This window comes from Hyla sarda, chromosome 1 (assembly GCF_029499605.1).
Source record: "Hyla sarda isolate aHylSar1 chromosome 1, aHylSar1.hap1, whole genome shotgun sequence".
Taxonomy (NCBI): Eukaryota; Metazoa; Chordata; class Amphibia; order Anura; family Hylidae; genus Hyla; species Hyla sarda.
In genome coordinates, this window is record NC_079189.1 from 183,327,752 (window position 1) to 183,349,113 (window position 21,362).

The 21,362-nt window shown below is 39.0% G+C and overlaps 1 protein-coding gene across 2 annotated transcripts in view; it reads right to left on the bottom strand.

Annotated features, from left to right (window-relative positions):
- Positions 1-1,333: 1,333 nt before the first annotated feature.
- The window catches only part of LOC130361904 (bifunctional heparan sulfate N-deacetylase/N-sulfotransferase 4-like), a 428,712-nt gene continuing 408,683 nt past the window's right edge, over positions 1,334-21,362 (bottom strand). Inside the window, exons 13-15 of one of the 2 annotated variants that reach the window (XM_056565565.1) lie at positions 18,672-18,774; positions 9,001-9,111; positions 1,334-1,495 (exon numbers count right to left, since the gene is read on the bottom strand). In XM_056565565.1, coding sequence (XP_056421540.1) covers positions 1,454-1,495; positions 9,001-9,111; positions 18,672-18,774 — 256 coding nt within the window. In that variant the 3' untranslated portion in view covers positions 1,334-1,453. Of the gene's footprint in view, positions 1,496-8,600; positions 9,112-18,671; positions 18,775-21,362 lie in introns of both variants that reach the window. The other variant, XR_008891199.1, reaches the window with a different exon arrangement.

Consider the following 21,362-nt stretch of genomic DNA (forward strand, 5'->3'; position numbering starts at 1 on the left):
ATAGTAGTGACGTCACTGCTTACCATCTGACTCGGAAGCCGCACTGCAGTTCGGTTGAGACGCCACCGGCTGGGGTGTTCTCCCGCTGCACTACAGGATGACGTGAGCAGCCAGCAACTCACGGGATCTACGCCGTAGGGGAGACACACCACCGGATGGACGGACAGAGCATGAAAGATCGGTAAAGTGATACTTTGCATTAGTATACCGCTCTGGCGGCATTCCATGCTCCTGCGATCTTGCAAAGTGTTACCCCCCAGTGTATAACTAATTCCTAGAACTGGTTCGTGTTACCTATATAAAGTATTGGTCCTCTTCCTTTACTCATCTTAGCTTATTTTTAATATCTTTTAGAGCGCAAAAAAGCGCAACGTCCACTTGGCGTCTCCCATAGCAACAGATTGCCAGAAGCATTCCTATGTATTAATTCTATGTAACAACACATCAGGTATATACTTCTTTATGCTGCATGCTTAACCCAGATGTCAAGTGTGAAATATCACTAACTGCCAACCCCCCCCCTCTTTTCAGAAGTATCCAGCAAAGATTTATTGTGTTATATCACTATCCTCACCAACTGCACAGATACACTGTCATTGATACAACTTTACTACAGGAGCAGGTACGCTTTATACACCTACTATTCCTCACACTCCTGACAGCGCAGACCAGAATTATCAACCAATAATGGTGGGAAGAGGTTATAAGGTAAAATGTTTTGCTATTTTAAATGTATCTGGTTTAAATAAAATGTAATTAAAGGCTGGAAAACCACTGTATGGTTATGAACTACTGAAAAAGTATGTTAATGTAGAGATTTTTGAGTGCAGAAATAAAGTATGGCTATTTCACCACCAACACATTACATACACAGCTGGGATCCACCAATCATGCTGATAAAAAATAGATGAAAAACCCATCCATCTGGACATAGATATCTATATGGAAAAGTGTAATAAAATACACAACAACAGGTATTTTGTTCAAACAAAGACCCATAATTGCACAATAAGCTTTTGGAGGAAATGATTGCAGACTGACTGCTGGCAACTGTCACAATAACCGCTTATGCCTGTGTAATGACAATATTGACTCTCCGAACAAACATTCACTCAAGCGCCAATACCAACAAAAATCTTTATTTTGCTCTAGAGTTCAAAGTGCTCAACACAGCAGATTTATTAAAAGGCATAAATAAAATGCTTTTTTTTTTTTAAATAAAAGTTTTTTTTTTGTGGTTATTTAGTCAATATATCTCTGAATGAATATATATATATATATATATATATATATATATATATTTATATATTACAGTCCCAGTAAAAAATAAATATATATATATTACTGGAAAAGCATTGTCTTTTTCTCTTTCCCGTTTGCTTCTTGTAAACTGATGTTACATAGTGTGCCATTGAGGAGGGCAAAAATGGTTTCCAATATGTCTTCTCCAGAATTAGCTAAGACCACATGTTGACGTACTTCTTACGTTTATACACTGAAACAATAAAAGAAAGGAAATGTTTTAAAAAGAGTTAACTTAAATGAAATAATGGAGGACATATTCAAAAACTACTGTAATGTCTGTCACAGAAATATCAATCACACTTTTTTTTTCTCCTCAAGGAACCTTGAGCTATTTTGAAAATATAGGAGAGTACATTTTTGCTTATTTTTTTATTTTTTGCGGGGTTTTTTGGCAATTTTGCCACCAAATTGTAAATCCTGACAAATTCTGGCGTAAGTATCTTACGTAATAATCCATGATTACTGGTGTCCAGACAACAAGCAATAACTGTATGGATGAAACATGTCTAGGGTTAGACGTAACCCCTAGGTGCAGTGACCGTGAAAAAAATACTAAATAATTAACATTTGCCAATAATTATAAATATATTTCAATAATTGAGTAAATAAAACTTTTTTTCCCATAAAAAAGAAAAGAAAAAAAATAAATAAATGAAAAGAAACAACAACAATTTTTGTGATTTCTACACTAGCAAAGTGCTGGTGTGAACTTTTTGATGTAAAATGGACTCTTACCCTTTGAAAATACCATGTAAAACATGAAATTTACATAGCCACACCTACTTTTGTACAACTGGTGTGACTAGTGTAAACCTTGGATCATCTTCATGTAAAACTCTTTGAATATTTGACGTAAAAAATTTTTTGCCAAAATTTTTGTGTGAAACACAAGCTTTTTGAATATGTCCCCCACTGTTTATATACCCAAAGGTAAAAATGTTTCCATATCTTACAGATAGATAAATAGATACATAGAGTGGGGTGTTCATTCACCCATGTTAAAATAACAAGCAATGTTTCAGCTAATTTCTGATCCTTTTTTAAGCAGTATGCTAAAATGTTGCCTGTTATTTTTAAATAACACCATTTTTTTAAAGTCTTGAAAAGATGTGATCATTCTGCATGTGTATCTAGTAGAGCCTTGGTCAGGGAGGGTCTGGATGGATTGAACCCACAATATATTGGAAATCTTCATTGAGTGCTGTTTTCCTTCATTTGATTGATAGATAGATAGACATTAAAAGATGTATAGAAATAAAATTCATATTTGGTATAACCACCATTTGTCTTTAACCCCTTAAGGACGCAGGGCATGCAGGTATGCCGTGACATCCTGGTACTTAAGGACTCAGGGTGTACCTGTACGCCCTGATCGCATATACCGGGTTTAAACAGTTCTCACCAGCAGAGAACGGGTTAAACCCGGTGGGTCCTGGTTGCTACGGACATCCAGGACCGACGGCTAATGCCGGGCACTGACGATCAGGCCGATGCCCGACATTAACCCTTTAGAAGTAAAATAAATAAAACCTACATATATTTGGTATCCCTGTAACTATATGGACCTACAGAATAAATATAAGGTGTAATTTTTACCGAAAAGTGCACTGCATAGAAACGGAAGCCCTGAAAATTTGCAAAACATAAATTTTTCAGTAAAAATTACACTTTATATTTATTCTGTAGGTCCATACGATTAAAATGATACCCTACTTATATAGGTTTGATATTGTCGTAATTTTGGAAAAAATCATAACTACATGCAGGAAAATGAATACATTTAAAATTCTCCTCTTCTGATCCCTATAACTTTTTTATTTTTCTGTGTACGGGGTCTAATGAGGGTTCATTTTGTTGTGCCATGATCTGAAGTTTTTATCGGTACAATCTTTTTTTATCAGACTTTTTTTTATCGCTTTTTATTCCTTTTTTTTATGGCATAAAAAATTTCCAAAAATACACTATTTTAGACTTTTTATTTTTTGTGTGCATACGCCATTGACCATGCAGTTTAATTAACAATATATTTTTATAGTTTAGACATTTACGCACGCGGCAATACCACATATGTTTATTTTTATTATGTTGATATATTTTTTATATGGAATTTGGGAAAAGGGTGGTGATTTAAACTTTTAATAAGGAAGGGGTTAATGTGTGTGTATTTAAACTTTTTTTAAATATTCTTTTTTACACCTTTATTCACCTTAGGAGACTTTTAGGAGGAATCATTTGATTCCAAATACAGATCAATGTGGTTCCATAGAACCACTTTGATCTGTGTGCTCTGCGCTCGATTGATAAAGCCTGGTTCTGCCAAGCTTTATCATTCTAAGCACCAGTGCTGGCACAGGAGCAGAGTTAAGCCCTCCATCTACCTCCACAGTGGGTCAGCCGCCCCCCCCTCCCCCTTCCACCATAGCGCTGCGGGGGGGGGGGTGAAACACCCCACTGGACCACCAGGGATGGGATAAAGGCACCTTTAAACGCCCCTGTCAGCTTTGACAGCAGCAATCTAAAGGGTTAATAGCCGCCTGTGGCGATAGCCCGCATCATACCCCGGTAACAGCACATGGACGAGCATAGACGTCCATGGTCGCTAACAGGTTAAGGTGAAAATGGGCTGAGTCCTTAAGGGGTTAAAATAGCATCAGTTCTTCTAGGTACACTTGCACAAAATCATTGATTTTGTAGGATTGAACATATGTTGAAAATTTAACAATCATAATCATGGCATGATATCCTGATATCGGGGCACACTAGGTAATTGGGACAATCTGCTTTTCTGACAACATAATCCAGAAAGCTGTAAACATAACTGCATTTGTAGTCTACTGCATCCGTAGTCTGGTGTATGATTAACCAAGTATACCAAATAGGTCATAATGATCATCATTTTCATATGTAGGTAAGAACTGTCATTAACTGAAAAAGAAACTATGTAGGAGACCTACAACTGGATAAAGAACAGCCAAACTCTGTTCCAAAGGTGAAGTTGTGGAAGACAGTTTCTTGTCACAGATTATACACCATAGCAAGACTGAGCACATATAATTATAATGCCTCAGCAAAATTTCTCCCAGGCAATGATTTCAAAGCAGACAGAGTTTTCATGATGTGCTGTTCAAGCTCTTGTCATGAAACACAAAGAAACAGGGAAAGTTAAGGGCCATAGACACAATGATAAGTCACCTAGAGCTGCCAATGAAAAATACATTGTGCCTACATCCCTTTGAAATCAAAACATGTCCAGCAGTGCCATCAGCTCAGAACTGTCAGAAACCAGGGGGATTGAGACTTTGGAGAAATCTGGCCAGAAAAGGTCTTTATAAAATTTGAGGGGAAAAAAAGTCATATTTAATGTGAAAACAAGGCCTTGCAACTCAATAATGCATGGGAACTTAGGAATCCAGGTGTAAAAAATGTCAGCAGGTACTTTGGACTGATGAGTTAAAATTTTAAAAATTTGGCTGTAATAGAAGAAAATTTGCTTACTGAAGGAGTATGAATGCTGGATGTTCCTTGCAAGCTGTAGCAAATAGAATTAGGGATTATATCCGAATTATTGTCATCCTCAGTGCTGAAATATACATACAGATACTTATGCATCATGCAATATAATAATAGAGGCATCTGATTGGCTCAGTAATAAGAACTATCTTGAGTGTAAAATAGAACAAGGGGTCCTGGAAGAAATGATATGGTCCCGCAGAGCTGTGATCTCAACACTATAAAGCCTGTCTGGGATTACATAAAAAGACAAAAGATTTAAGAAAGCCAACAAAGACTAAGTAGTGCCAGACAAAAAAGCTTAGAGGATAATAGTAAAGATAGATTTGATTCAGCATTTCTCAGAATATTATTATTTAATAAAAATTGGAATCTCATAGTAGGAGATCCCATTTTGGGAAAGGTAGCCCCTGAACGACCCACATGCTTTTTTAGAAAAGCGAAAAAAACACTCAAGAATATTGTAGCTCCCTCGGTTCCTCATAAACAAAGTATTAAATCCAAGAACAAACACCATGTCATTTTTGAGATGAAGGGTATATATAAATGTGGTATTAAAAGATGTAAATGTTGCGACCATATTTGCAATAAGAGGACAGAAGTTGACATCCTTAGGGAAAATCTCCCATTTGTTATTAAAGGACATTTAAATTGTGGCAGTCAGTATATTAGCTACATGATAGAATGTCCCTGCGGATTACGCTATGTAGGTAGGACCATAATCTCCAGATTGGCGCCGGCAAAGGAACGCACGGAGGAGCGCCAAACTAGTAAATAATATAAAAGAGGTTATTTGTGTATTATCTATGCCGAGAGGACAATATACATACGAAGGGGGGGGGGGGGGATGGGTAAGGCAGACAGTCACATTCCCCCACTGAAGTAAGTTAAGGGTGTTATGCCCTTTATTTATATATGTTAGTTCTCCAAGAAGCTCAGGGCAACGACTCTGCCGAGTTCCTTCAAAAAGTGTGATAAAGTGTACCTAGAAGAATTGATGCTGTTTTAAAAGCAAACAGTGTTCACACCAAATATGGATTTCATTTAGATTTCTCTTATTTATATTGTCTTTGCATTTTGATAAAACTAAACTATATTAAACTTTTGCACAGTCCGATAGATAGATAAATAGACAGCTAGGCACATAATTTGTTTACTTTCCCTGTATACTGCCAAATTGAACAAATGCTTGAACTGTGATTTAAAAATTACCTCAATAGTGTAGCCTACTAGTACTATATACTATCACAACCATATAATGACTCTGTTATACATAGTTGTGTTCTGCAAACCCAAGAATTGTATTAGAAGCAGAGGGCTAGTGGCTACTAATACAATTGTGTGGTCAGTTGATCAGACAACCCCCTTCTCCTTCATCCTTCGGAATACAGTTTGTATGATTTTACATGCATATGGCTTTTAGTAGTTCTCTATAGTGCAAAATTCTCAACCTTATGCTTGACCATCAATAATATTTATCTCTGTTAGAATAAATATATGATAAATTTGCACAGTAAATCCCAAATCTCATAAAAAATGTGTTTTCTTTACATTTTCTAACTTCAGAGAAAGTGGAAGTTCCCTTAAAGGGGGTTTCTAACAATAAACGTTATCCCCTACCCACAGGATAGGGGACAACTAGCTGATCAGTGGGGGTCTGTCCACTGGGATCCCCATGATCTTAAGAAGGGAGGTCAATTGTCCCTCGAGTGAATGGAGTAGCAGCTCACCCACACTATTCCATTTACTATCCATAGGACTTAAAGGGGTATTCCAGGCAAAACCTTTTTTTTATATATATCAACTGGCTCCGGAAAGTTAAACAGATTTGTAAATTACTTCTATTAAAAAATCTTAATCCTTCCAATAGTTACTAGCTTCTGAAGTTTTCTGTCTAACTGCTCAATGATGATGTCACGTCCAGGGACGTGAATCATCAGAGAGCAGTTAGACAGAAAACAACAACTCAACTTCAGAAGCTATTAACTATTGGAAGGATTAAGATTTTTTAATAGAAGTAATTTATAAATCTGTTTAACTTTCCGGAGCCAGTTGATATATATAAAAAAAGTTTTGGCCTGGAATACCCCTTTAAGAACATAGTTGAGATCAGCGTTCGACAATGTGCAGAAGTTTATCACAGAATGCATGCAGCAGTGGTTCAGCATGTGCACGGTTACTCAATTCACTCAGGGGACATCCATTGATCAGCTAGTTATCCCCTATCCTGTGGATACATTTTATCTTGGAATAACTTATTTAAGGCTATAATCACACGCTGTAAAATCAGAACAATAAAATGGCTGTAAAATAGGTAAAAAAGTGGCTTTTTTTTTATCTGGTAATGTGTTATATTAAAGTGCATAGAAAAGTGGTCAGAAAAGTGGTAATTCCAATGTTGCTATTATTCACTGTGGTCAGAATACGTAACCAGTCTCCTAGAATATACTTCCTTACTTCTATTATAGGAGATGGTCCAAACTACATAACCATACTGCTGTCATAGGGGTCTGTCAAAACAATACAGACTGCTGTTATAGAGGGCTGTTCAGCGAATGCAACCCGACAGGACTATGCAGCCCGACTACTGGTATAGTTGAAGGTTCACCAGACTACACAGCCAACTGCTGGAGATGGTCCAGACAAAAGCGACCAATTTGAGCTACAGGTGGCAAACCTGACTATATAGACTATGCAAACAGATTGCTTTTAAAATAAGCTTTTGCAATAACAGAGCCTAACTACAGTTAAATCAGGCAATCCAGGTTACAGAACAGGATTTCTATTACAGGGAATAAAGTCCACAGTCAGACTGCACTTCTTGCCCAGAATGCATTGTTGTGAAGGGTGGTCCACCTTGCATAGTCAGATATTGGAACAGACTACACCGTTAACTTCTCTTTACCAAATATACTTTTTGTCAACTCTGAGCTGAAGCTCAAAAGCTGAAGAAAATAAATATTACAGAAATGTGTAATTATAGTTATAATAGTTAAATGCATTGGCTAGGATATTGTACATGTAGATATTTCTATGGGCAGTCAGTTATATAGTGCTTGATTCAAATAGTCATTTTATTCTAACTGGCTCGAAACTATATTGCATTTCAACATGCACAGAACAAAAATATAGATTATGTGTTTTGGAATAAACTGTACAGTATATAAAGCAATAGCTGAAATGTCACCTTATTTGAGAATTAAATGACAACAGAAAATTCCTTTGCATTAGTCCCCTAAGAGCCAAGGACCTTAGGACTAAAACCTGTTAATTGGGTTCTTAAAGTTTAGCCATTGTGACTCTGCAAGTATAATTGAACTAAAAGCTTTTGTGCAGTGATGACCTTTCAAGGATTACTATAAAGCTCTGGTGACATTATGGCGAAGATTGAAGTCGGATTTCTGTCAAAACACAATCAAATACACATTTAGGCAATAGATGTGTACGATGAAAAAAAATATCAATGACCAAAGGGAAAAAAAAAAGATTTATACAGCACTTCTGAAAGCTGCAGGACGCTATTATTGAACTAAATTATGTTGGAAATAACAGCTGGAAGTGCTACACACAGCGAACCCCTTTGCTTTTGCAAGTGCATTGTAAATGTGTATTGAAAAATCCCAATATCAAGAATTTAATTGGTGAAGAAAAAAAAAAGCATAATTTGCCAAGCATTATAAATGCTCAAAGAAAATGTAAAGGTACTATATGAATGATAAACGTTTAAAATGGCATACTGTTATGAAGATGTATACTGATGTATTCAACCTGATCGTAAAACTAACCTTCGATTCCACTGCAAGCTACTCCTGCCCATTGCTTTGGTGTTCTCAGACAGTAGTGCATGTTGTATTAAATGAAGGATTCCACTCATAAAACAGTTACTGGAAGTCTCTTGTTATCAAAAGGAATGGGTGACGTACGAGTCCCATGTTTAATGTAGGAAAATATCTTGTACAATAAAGTAATTCTCAGCTGTACTACTGAGAACGCTCTGACAGTAATGGGGCTGATAAGCAGCACCCCGTGCATTCACAAAGGTTCTTGAATTTTTGTAACTTATTCTGGGGGATCATTACTGATAACCATTAAGAATGAGGGAAGGGAATTTTATTAGCATTTTCATATTGGAGAAACCACAAGGCTGTAAGTGTATATAAGTCCATTTCTTCAATGCTATCTCACTTTCTGCAACTCCTGTCTCAGCCATGATGGTAAAGGTTGTCCCAGTCTGTGGAGAAGTTTGGACAATTCAATATTGTGGTCCTGGTAATAGCTTGAAAGAAATGCTCTCGACTGGAAAGAAGAAATAAACATGGTTAAGGGGACCCATGACTGAAATATATAAATGTATAAATAATAGCGATCCAAAATCGGTTTGTCTGACTCCTATTAAGTATTTAACCCCTTAAAGACACAGCGTTTTTCAGTTTTTGCATTCTCATTTTTTACTCCTTACCTTTTAAAAATCATAACCCTTTCAATTTTCCACCTAAAAATCCATATTATGGCTTATTTTTTTGCCCCACCAGTTCTACTATGCAGTGACATTAGTCATTTTACCCAAAAATTCATGGCAAAATGGAAAAAAAAAATCCTTGTGCGACAAAATTAAAGAAAAAATGTCATTTTGTAATTTTGGGGGCTAACTTTCTACGCAGTGCATTTTTCGGTAAAAATGACACATTATCTTTATTCTGTAGGTTGATATGGTTAAAATGACAGCCTGTTTATATAGGTTTGATTTTGTCGTACTTCTGGAAAAAATCATAACTACATGCAGGAAAATTTATACATATAAAAATCTCCTCTTCTGACCCCTATAACTTTTTTATTTTTCCATGTAAGGGAAAGTTTGAGGGTCAATTTTTTTTGCGCCATGATCTGAAATTTTTATCAGTAACATTTTTGTATTGATCTGACTTTTTGATATTTTTGTTCCTTTTTTAATGGTATAAAAAGTGACCAAAAATATGCTATTTTGGACTTTGGAATTACGCCATTGACCATGCGGTTTAATTAACAATACATTTTTATAGTTCAGACATTTACACACGCGGCAATACCACATGTGTTTATTTTTATTTACACTTTTTTTTATTAGGGAAGGGGTTAAATCACATATATTAACACTTTTTTTTCAGGGGGCTATAACACTGCACACACTGATCTTTTACACTGATCACTGGCATGTATTAATATGCCATTGATCGGTGTTATAGGTGCTTGACTTCTCCTGCCTGGATCTAAGGCACGGAGCAGTCATTCGCCAATCGGACACTGAGGAGGCAGGTAGGGATCCTCCCGAAGTCCTGAGAGCTGTTCGGGATGCCGCAATTTCATCGTGGCGGTCCCGAACAGCGCGACTGAGTTGCCGGGATACTATCATTTTCACTACAGACGCAGCGGTCAACTTTGATCGCAGCATCTGAAGGGTTAATACAGGGCATCACCGTGATCGGTTATGTCCTGTATTAGCCGCGGGCTCCGGCTGTTGATGGCCGCCGGGCCCGACCCGATATGACCCGTTATATCGCGGGAGCCGACGCAGGACGTAAATATACGTCCCGTGTCGTTAAGGAGTTAAAGGGGTACTCCGGTGTAAAACTTTATTTTTTTTTTAAATCAACTGGTGCCAGAAAGTTAAACAGATTTGTAAATTACTTCTATATAAAAAAAAATCTTAATACTTCCTGTACTTATTAGCTGCTGAATACTACAGCGGAAATTATTTTCTTTTTGAAACACAGAGCCTTCTGCTGACATTATGAGCACAGTGCTCTCTGCTGACATCTCTGTCCATTTTAGGAACTGTACAGAACAGCATATGTTTGCTATGAGGATTTCCTTTTACTCTGGACAGTTCCTAAAATGGACAGAGATGTCAGCAGAGAGCACTGTGCTCATGATGTCAGCAGACAGCTCTGTGTTTCAAACGGAAAATAATTTCCACTGTAGTATTTAGCAGCTAATAAGTACAGGAAGAATTAAGATTTTTTTAATAGAAGTAGTTTACAAATCTGTTTAACTTTCTCGCACCAGTTGATTTAAAAAAAAAAAGTTTTTCACCAGAGTACCCCTTTAAGGACCAGGCCAATTTTATTTTTGCATTGTCGTTTTTTCTTCCTCGCCTTCTAAAAAATCATAACGCTTCTATATTTCCATCCACAGACCCATATTAGGGCTTGTTTTTTTGCATCATTAATTTTACTTTGTAATGACATCACTTATTTTACCATAAAAAGTTCAACGCAACCCACAAAATATTATTTATGTGGGAAAATTGAAAAGAAAACTGCAATTTAGCAAATTTTGGAAGGTTTTGTTTACACGCTGTACACTTTCCGGTAAAAATGACATGTTTTCTTTATTCTGTGGGTCAATACAATTAAAATGATACCCATATTATATGCTTTTCTATAATTGTACCGCTTAAAAAAAAATCTCAAACTATTTTAACAAAATTTGTATGTTTGAAATTGCCCTATTTGACCACCTATAACTTTCAAATTTTTCCATATACAGGGCGGTATGAGGGCTAATTTTTTGTGCCGTGATCTGTAGTTTTTATCGGTACCACTTTTGCTTAGGTTTTACTTTTCATACATTTTTTATTAATTTTTTGGGGGATATAATGTGACAAAAATGCAGCAATTTTGCACTTTTTTTTTATTTTTTACATTTACGCTGTCCACTGTACAGGATAATTAACAATATATTTTGATATTTCAGACTTTTACACACGCAGAGATACCAAATATTTTTATTAATAATTTTTTTTACGCTTTTTGAAGGTAAAGGGAAAAAACGATGGTTTATGTTTTTATTATGTTTTTACAATTTATGTTTTTATTATGTTTTAATTATGTTTTTACAATTTTTAAAATTGTTTAACTTTTTTTTTTACTTTTTTTTACACTTTATTGGTCCCCATAGGGGACTATTTATAGAAATCATTTGATTGCTAATACTCTTTAGTGCTATGCATAGGGCATAGTACTGATCAGTATTATCGGGGATCTTCTGCTCGATCTCAGACCAGAGCAGAAGACCCCTGAAGACAGACGGAGGCAGGTGAGAGGACCTCCGTCCCCCATTAAGGATGATCGGATCCCCGCGGCAGCGCTGCGGGCGATCCGATAATCCATTTAAAGTACCGCACTGCCACAGATGCCGTGATCTATATTGATCACGGCATCTGAGGGGTTAATGGCGGACATCCGCGCGAGATGTCCACCATTACCCACGGGTTACTGGCTGCTGATAGCAGCCGGGACCTGCCACTCATTACATGAACACCAGTCCGGTGCTCGTGGTCATGGCGAAGCTTAAATGTACGTCATGGTGCCGTGGTACTTAACACACCATGACGTATATTTAAGCTCCACCATGACACATGTACATTTACGTCCATTGTCGTTTAGGGGTTAAAATTTTTATTAGAATTGTGATTATTTTACTTCGGGGTTGCAGCATTTTATTTATTTATTTGTAGTATTTTTAAACATTTGGAGGGGACTATATTTCTTGATGTATTGGACACAAAATAGTACACACATATTAAAAACACTTAAAATAAACAAGAACCCAGGGGAGGATTGTGGTCCTACATACTCCCAACCCCATGCCGGATATCAGTAATCTATGGAAAATTCCCAGCAAATGAAGTATGATACAAATCAATTCGTACACCAAAGAACAATATATATATATATATATATATATATATATATATATATATATATATATAAAATGATAATTGTGTAAGCACCCTACAATACAATACAAAAAAAGGGAAATAATTAGATATACTATTTGTGAATACCAAAAAACTCTGCTGAGAAATACATTGTAAAAAGACACAAGATACACATGAAAATCCTGTATTATAAGAGGCAATATAAGTTTTATTGCCTCTTATAATACAGGATTGTCATGTGTTTCTTAAAATTTAACAGATTATAGGCTTATTTAACAAGTGATTTATGGTATCTATGTATATATGTAAATACCTGACTTTGTACACGTGTTGTAGGAAATAAAGCAGTAGAATGACGTTGTTCATCCCGTAATCCTGGCGACTGACTAATAATGTGGATTCCTCAAAGGGCCTGAGCAAATGGCAGGTGTCACGTATGAGCTGCCACTGGTTAACATTGAAGTTACACAAGGGAGTACCCGTATCCACTTGGATCATCAAGAAATCAGTAATGGCTTTTCTCTGTTCGTACAGTCGGTCCAACATATGGAGGGTGGAATTCCAACGTGTGGCAACGTCGCAAATCAGACTATGTTGGGGATATCGTTCTGACGCTGCAGCTGAGGGTTTGCTTTGCGGTGTACAAGTGGCTGAAGTGCATGCAAAGTTTCCTTCCCATTGTTAGGATGTCTTGCAAACGGGGAAACCATTCAGGATCCGCTTGACAACCAGATTGAACACGTGTGCCATGCAGGGCACATGGCTTAGCCTTCCTTGTCGCAGCGCAGACAAGATGTTCTTCCTGTTGTCAGTCACCAAGGTTCCAATTTACAGTTTTTGTGGAGTAAGCCATGCTCCAATGTCTTTATGAATGACTTTTAGCAGTTCCTCCCCTGTGTGACTCCTTTCACCAAGAAAAACCATGATGAGCGGCATTGCCCATATTCGAATTCGCGATATTTCGCAAATATATAGATGAATATTCGTCCTATATTCGCGAATTTCATGTATTCGAGAAAGAAAACTGTGAGGGGGTGGGCAACTTTGCTATTGGTTGCTAGGGATGTTGTTGATAACCTCTGACAAGTGTATTTGCCTCATTTTAATTGGCCCACAAGTGAAAAGAAGGAATATGCGAATATTCACAAATGCGAATATGCGCATATGCGAATATGCGCACATGTGAATATGCGAATATGGACATATGCGGAAAAAAGTTCATATTCGTAATTTTGAATATATAGCGAATATTCGCGATAAAAATTTGAAATACAAATTTTCTTGCCCAACATTATTGAAGAACAGCGTGACACCGCTGTGCCTAGCACAAATGAAGGGGCTGAAGGTATGCTGAAGGGGCACTGACACTTGCCCGTGCAGTGGAGGCTGAGAACACGGAGAAGGATAATGAGGCAGAGTCGCAAACTGTCACAGAGCCAACGGCCTGAGAGCATGGAGGAGGAAGCGGGATGATCTGTCCAAGTTGGTGATGTGGCTCTCCAGGAACCACATTCACCCAGACGTCGGTGCTGCCAAGCACTTTGGTACACACCGACAGGCTCAAGGACTGGCCCACCTTCTTTTCCAGAAAATTGTGCAGAGCTGGTACTGCCTTCTTCACAAAGAAATGACGGCTTGGAACTCTCCACCTCGGCTCGGCACAAGCCATCAGTTCTCTGAAAGGTGCAGAGTCCACCACTTGAAAAGGGAGGGACTGCAGCACCAGCAACTTGGACAGGAGCACATTCAGCTTCTGCGCTGTTGGATGAGTGGGCGCATACTGTTGTCTCTTGGACATGTCTTCGCCGATGGATAGCTGGTTGAATGACTGACTAAAAGTTGAAGGAGCAGGAGCATCTGGAGCGACAGAAGGAGGATATCACACACAACTCCCTTCAGCTGAGGTGGCGGAAAGAGGGAGCAGTGTGCCACTGGGTGATGCAGCAGGCTGGACCACCACATCAGAGCCACGGTTCTGACTGGCCGCTTTATGGTTTCGCAACATATGTTGATGCAGGGCAGTGGTGCCAACATTGGGACCCTGGACACACTTCACCTTCTGCCGACATATCTTGAATATGGCTATGTTAACCTCCTCTGGTTGCTTGATGAAAAACTGCCGCACCCATGAGTAGATGATTTTTCCACCAACAGTCCACACTAATTGACTGCTACTGCTGCCGTCTCCAGGAACCAGTGTTCCACTACTTCCTAGGAAGGTAGGCTGCCGCGACACAGGTGCTGCCGCGATGCAGGTGGTCTCACACAGGCATGTTTGGGTCCAGAATTTCCACTTCTGCCACCATGCTGACTGCCAACCATGCTACCACCTTGCTGGCTCAGCTGCTGCCTCACAGGCAACCTTCAACCCTCTTCTGATGATAATGAAGTCCCTTCTGCGCCCGGCTCCAAATTGCAATTGGCTTCATCATAATCAACAAGTGTCTGCACGTCACTGATGTGCTCCTAAGGTTCCTCAACAGTGTCCGCTTCCGGACCATGAACTCTGGCAACATCACCTACCATGTCACTCTCCTCATCACTGCTTGCCCACCTAGCGGAGGATGCCTCCTCCACTTCTTGGCTGGCCAATAGCTGCTGACTGTCCTCTATTAGATCGTCCTCACTGAATAGTGGAGCTGAACCCACAGCATAAGATACTTCTGTAGGGGAGGGAACAGCATAGGACAGAGGCAATGGGAGGACAGGGACTGTTACCAGGCCATGTCAACTGAGGGTTGTGTCTGATAAACCCAACGACTGTTGACTGGGTGTACCAGATGTCACTTGTGAGGAAGTGGATGACCGTGTTAACCAATCGATGACGGCAGATGGGTTGCTGGTCGAGACACGACCGGTAGCTGATACCGGGAGATCAGGCCTCTCGCTGCGACTCCTGCTGCCACTCAACCCTAGTCTGCTGCGACCTCTGCCTGCGCCTGATGAATGTAGGCCTCTGCCCCTCCTCTGTACACATCCTGGCACTTCTCTGCCTGACATATTTAGTGCGTATATGAGGGAAGTACAATACACTTCACTACGCTTAAAACAGTATTTGTCTAGAACAGTAGCAGGTATGTACTTTTGGGTGGCATTTTACAGTAACTAGGCCCTTAAGACTTTAAGGGCAGAAAAATGCGCTACAGTACGCTTAAAAAAGTTTTTGTGCACAACTTCAGCAGTAAACACCAGTACTGCAGCACACAGTCACTTTGTGCTAAAGCCAAAATTGCACTGTCCCAATCTCACTACCTTCCCTATCAGTGCTTCTAGGCAGGATTTGTGCTTGAGCTGAATCGCTGATGTTCTTCTGTGCAACACACTGCTCTCTGATCCTCTTTATAGTAGAACGCTCTAGACAGTGACTGGGAGATGGATCGCTGCAGTAAGAATGCTTTTCTGGGACAAACAAACTGTTCTCTGTCCAACAGAACTCTGACTTAACTAGAAGGTAAATCGCTGCTGGAAAAAGCTTTTCTGTGTAACACACAGAGCTGTCTCTCCCTATCTATCTCTCTGGAGTGTAAGGATGAAGTGACTGGCCGCAATATGGCTGCCGATTATATAGGGCTGTGACATCACAGGGGTGACTAGCTGCTGATAGGCTGCATCCTGCATGTGATTCAGGGTCATCCCGCCTACCCTTGTTCTCGCCTTCCCAGTGTTCCTTGCCCCATGTCCTCACATGTGGATCTGCCATTTTAGATCCCCTGGAGCCTGGACCGCACTAAATGGAGTTTAATGAAGCAATTTGCGCGATAGAATCGGGGCGATATTCGCATTAATTGCAAATCAAATTTTTCATGAAATTCGTAACCAATACGAATTTATCAGATTCAATTCACCCATCTCTAATAGGAAGGATAAAGTGAGCACTCTTTCATTGTCCACATTGCAATGGGCATGGATTATGTGAGTAAAGGACCCTTTTCCAAATGTACATGCTCATGAGGATGCAGTGATGAAGACACAGTTAATTATTTACCCTTGAGAGGTGTATATTTCTGAATATGACACTTGTTAGAAAGTTCTCAATAATCTGGTCATGGTGGTGGTGATGCTGGAGGGTCAAAGAGTATGATGATTGATAAATTTCAGTGCCTTTTAATACAGACCCTTGATTCAGTCATTGCATGTATTCAGATTGTGAGTTGGTTCTGAAATTCCTAGAACAGTTAATGTAGCTACATAGCTTAAAGGGGTAGTCTGGTGGAAAACATTTTTTTTTTAAATCATCTGGTGCGAGAAAGTTAAACAGATTTGTAAATTACTTCTATTAAAAATCTTAATCCTTCCAGTACTTATCAGCTGCTGTATAATACAGAGGAAGTTCTTTTCTTTTTGACTTTCTTATCTGTTTGTCCACAGTGCTCTCTGTTGACACCTCTGTCCTTGTCAGGAACTGTCCAGAGCAGGGGAGGTTTGCTATGAAAAGAAATTTCAAAATAAATGAACTTCCTCTGTATTATACAGCAGCTGATAAGTATTGGAAGGGTTAAGATTTTTAAATATAAGTCATTTAAAAATCTGTTTAACTTTCTGGCACCAGTTGATTTAAAAAAAAAAAAGAAACGTTTTCCACCGGTGTACCCCTTTAACCTCTTAAGGTCGCAGGGCACACCTGCATTCCCTGCGCCCGGTCCTGGTAAATAACGTGGGGTCACGCCGGGACCCTGGGCTAATAGTGTGCGGCACCGATCATTGTGCCGCGTGCTATTAATCCTTTAGACGCAGCGATCAACAAGTCTAAAATGAAAGTGAAAGCTTCCAGGCAGCTCAGTCGGGCTGATCGGGACCATTGCAATAAAATCACAATGTCCCGATCAGCTAGCATGCGAGCGGAGGTCCCCTCACCTGTCTCCGTCATGTCCAATCGGCGATTGATTGCTCCAAGCCTGAGATACAGTCTTGAGCAATAGACCACCTACAACACTGATCAATGCAAAGCTATGGCTTTGCAGGGATCAGTGTAAAAGATCAGTGTGTGCAGTGTTATAGCCCCCTATGGGAGCTATAACACTGCAAAAAAAAGTGCAAAAAAGTTAATAATTTAATCCCTTCCCAATTAAAAGTTTGAATCACCCCCCTTTTCCCATAAAAAAAACAACTGTGTAAATAAAAATAAACATATGTGGTATTGCCACGTGGGGAAATGTCCAAATGATAAACATATATCATTAATTAAACCGCACGGACAATGGCGTATGCGCAAAAAAATTCAAAAGTCCAAAATAGCATATTTTTGGTCACTTTTTATATCATGAAAAAAATTATAGTCCGATCAATACAAAAATGGCACTGATAAAAACCTCAGATCACGGTGCAAAAATGAGCCCATATACTGTCCCGTACGCGGGGGAAAAAAAAAGTTATAGGGGTCAGAAGATGAGAATTTTTAACGTATACATTTTCCTGCATGTAGTTAGGATTTTTTTCAGAAGTACGGCAAAATCAAACCTTTATAATTAGGGCATCACTTTAACCGTATGGACCTACAGAATAAAGATATGGTGTCATTTTTACCCCCAAAAAATGTGCTGCCTAGAAACGGAAGCCCCCACAATTTACAAAATCACATTTTTTCTTCAATTTTGTTGCACAATGAATTTTTTTTTCCGTTTCTCCGTGGATTTTTTGGTAAAATGACTAATGTCACTGCAAAGTAGAATTGGTGGCGCAAAAAATAAGCCATCATATGGAATTTTATGTGCAAAATTGAAAGTGTTATGATTTTTAGAAGGTGATGAGGAAAAACCAAACTGCAAAAACAGAAAAACCCTGCGTCCTTAAGGGGTTAACATTCCAATCAGTATTCTAATGTAGTTATCGTGCTACTGAATAATTTGGTCTAAATGTTTTTGCATATTATACATCGGATACTAATCTGCAAATATTTGTAGAAGTTAAGATAAACATATAGGGGGAGATTTATAAAAACCTGTGTGGAGGAAAAGTTACTAAGTTGTCACTAGCAACCAATCAGATCAGTCTTTTAATTTTTCAGAGGCCTTTTCAAAAATGAAAAAAGAAATCTGATTGGTTGCTATGGCAAGTCAGCAACTTTTCCTCCACACAAGTTTTGATAAATCTCCCCTATATAGAATCCAAATATATTCTTGTGCTGAATGCTAATTTAAAATAATCGTGAAGAATTTACCTCCATATCCATTGTAGTGTACTTGCGGCCCTTATTTTTTCCTAGACATTTAGTTTTGCCTCCATCAAGTAACTGACACCAGAAGCCCTTTTCCATACTGAATCTAAAGGACATAATTTAGAAATGTTATTTTTTTTTTTGTTTTTGTTTTTTTTTTATCACAAAAACACATTTTTACATCAAAATAGATTCCAAATGAAATTAAACACAATGGGAGATTTGGGAGAGAGATTGTATAGACGATATATTAAGCCACTTGCAGATTTACAAATCATTACAAATCTCCCAAACCTCCCTTTTTCCTCCCCAATGTTTCCACATTGTTACATTATTATTTTCATTTTTTGATCACCACCTTCTGAGAGCCATATCTTTTTCATTTTACCATCAACACAGTCATATTAAAGTTTATTTCTTGTAGGAGGAGTTGTATTTTTCAATGGTATTATTTTGGGGTACATACAACTTATTTATTATATTTTAGTCTCCCTTTCTGGGGGATAGAAAAAAATTTAAGTTTGGCCATGATTTATTAACCTTTTTACATTTATTTTTGCTATTCACAGAACAGTATAATTAAAGGGGGTATTCCAGGATTTTTATTTGACTATGCTTCAGGGGCTGTAAAGTCAGTGTAGTCAGAGTAGCATAATATAGTGTCTGTACCTGTGTGTCATGTGATCTTTGCCTGATGTTTATTTTTAGCAGCATACAAAATGAGTATAACATCACTAGTTAGGTGCTGAAAAGGGAGCATGTCTGTGCTTCAATGGGCGGAGCCACTGCTGGGTGCAAGACAGCTCAGTGGTGCCACAATGGGTGGGGTGACTGATGTGTGGGAGGGAGAAAAGTGACCTGACACCTACAAACAAGAGAACCTGGCACTTGTAGTTGTTGGGTGGGAACTCCAGCAGGAGCCATTTCACAATGCACTAGCATTATGGTGGACTTACAACATAGCCATTTAGCCCCAAGACAAGCATGGATCCTTCCTAAGCATGTCCATTACTGTCTGTCTGCTAAAGTCACCTTAGTCTGATGCATCTACGATGTTGATGGATGGTATCGGAGTTGTATAATATAAACGGCATGGGCACAGCTCTTGAACTCAAGAAAGAGTTAAAGGGGTTTTACCAACATTGACACTTATAAGTGTCTGATCGCAAGGGGTCCACTGACCACTGGGAACACCCATATTCTTAAAAGGGTTATCCAGGATTAAACAAACATAATTTCTTTCAGAAACAGACTAATTCTTGTTTTCAGGCTGTTTGTGGTATTACAATTCATCTCCAATCACTTCAGTGGAACTGCGTTGTAATGCTACACCTAAACTGAGGACAAGAGTGGCGCTGTATGTAATGCAGCTATGTTTTTTTTCTAATCCTGAAAAAACACTTTAATAATGGTACTTCCCTATCTCTCTTCTGAATGGAGTGACAGTGCCGATACATGAAGCCAGCGGCAGTAATTATTTATGAAAGTACCGAAGATAGTTCAGTGTTGTACTGCCATCTCTGCCACTCCCAAAGACATTACATTGAACTTTATGTGCATTCTCCATTTAAACAGGAGGTTGAAAGTCATGTCTTCTAGTTTGTGGGACAGTGGTCACAACAAGACAATAATCCTGTGGAAAACCTTTTAATATTAGATTCAAACAAAGATACTGAGAGAAATATATTAGAAAGAAAAGTCATAAATTCTACTTATAACCGGCCTATAACATTGCAAAATTGGTTTGTCCTGCTTTGCCCCTCATCTGTCATTCAATAATGACCCCCGTGCTCCATGCACTTTGTATTTTTGTATTTATACATTGGTTGCTTCATGATTGGCTCATCCACTTTTATGTGCAATATATATATATATATATACATATATATATATATATATATACATATATATATATATATATATATATATATATATATATGTATATATATATACACATTTTTTTTTTGATGAATTGTTATGATCATTATCATCAACAGGCCTAAATATTTACCTTAACCTCTTCAGGACACAGGGCGTATGGATTCGCCCTGCATTCCGAGTCCTTAAGGATCGAGGGCGTATCCATACGCCTGTGGGAAATCCGGTCCCCACCGCTAGCCGGTTGGGGACCGGAGCCGGATGTCTGCTGAAATCATTCAGCAGGCACCCTGGCACATTGCCCAGGGGGGTCCGGAGACCCCCATGTCGGCGATCGGAGAAAATCGCATGTCAATTCAGACATGCAAATTTCTCCAATTCCGGGCTGATCGGGTCTCTGGTGACCCGATCACCCGGAAAATAGGGCTGATCGGAGCTGTCAGCAACAGCCCTGATCAGCCTAAAGGATAGGAGTGAGGTCGCAAAGCTGTGATCTCCTCCTATCCCCTGCCATTACTCAGAACGGAGTTCCGACCAATGGCAGCGCAGGACAGGGGGTTGCCATGGCAACCCCCCATTCTGCCCGCCCCTGGATGTCGAGGGGCTCTGGGAAGAAGATGGAGGCCGTACCTGCAGGAGAAGATGCCTGGGGACCTGGGATCTTCGCTGGAGCCTGCTGGATCTTTGATCAGGTAGGGAATCGACAGTGGGGGGGGGGGGGGAATTGAAAGTGAAAGTAAATCGATCTTTACTGTGGCAACCACTAGGGGGGCCAAACTGTAACTCCCAGCATGCCCAGACAGCCAAAGGCTGTCT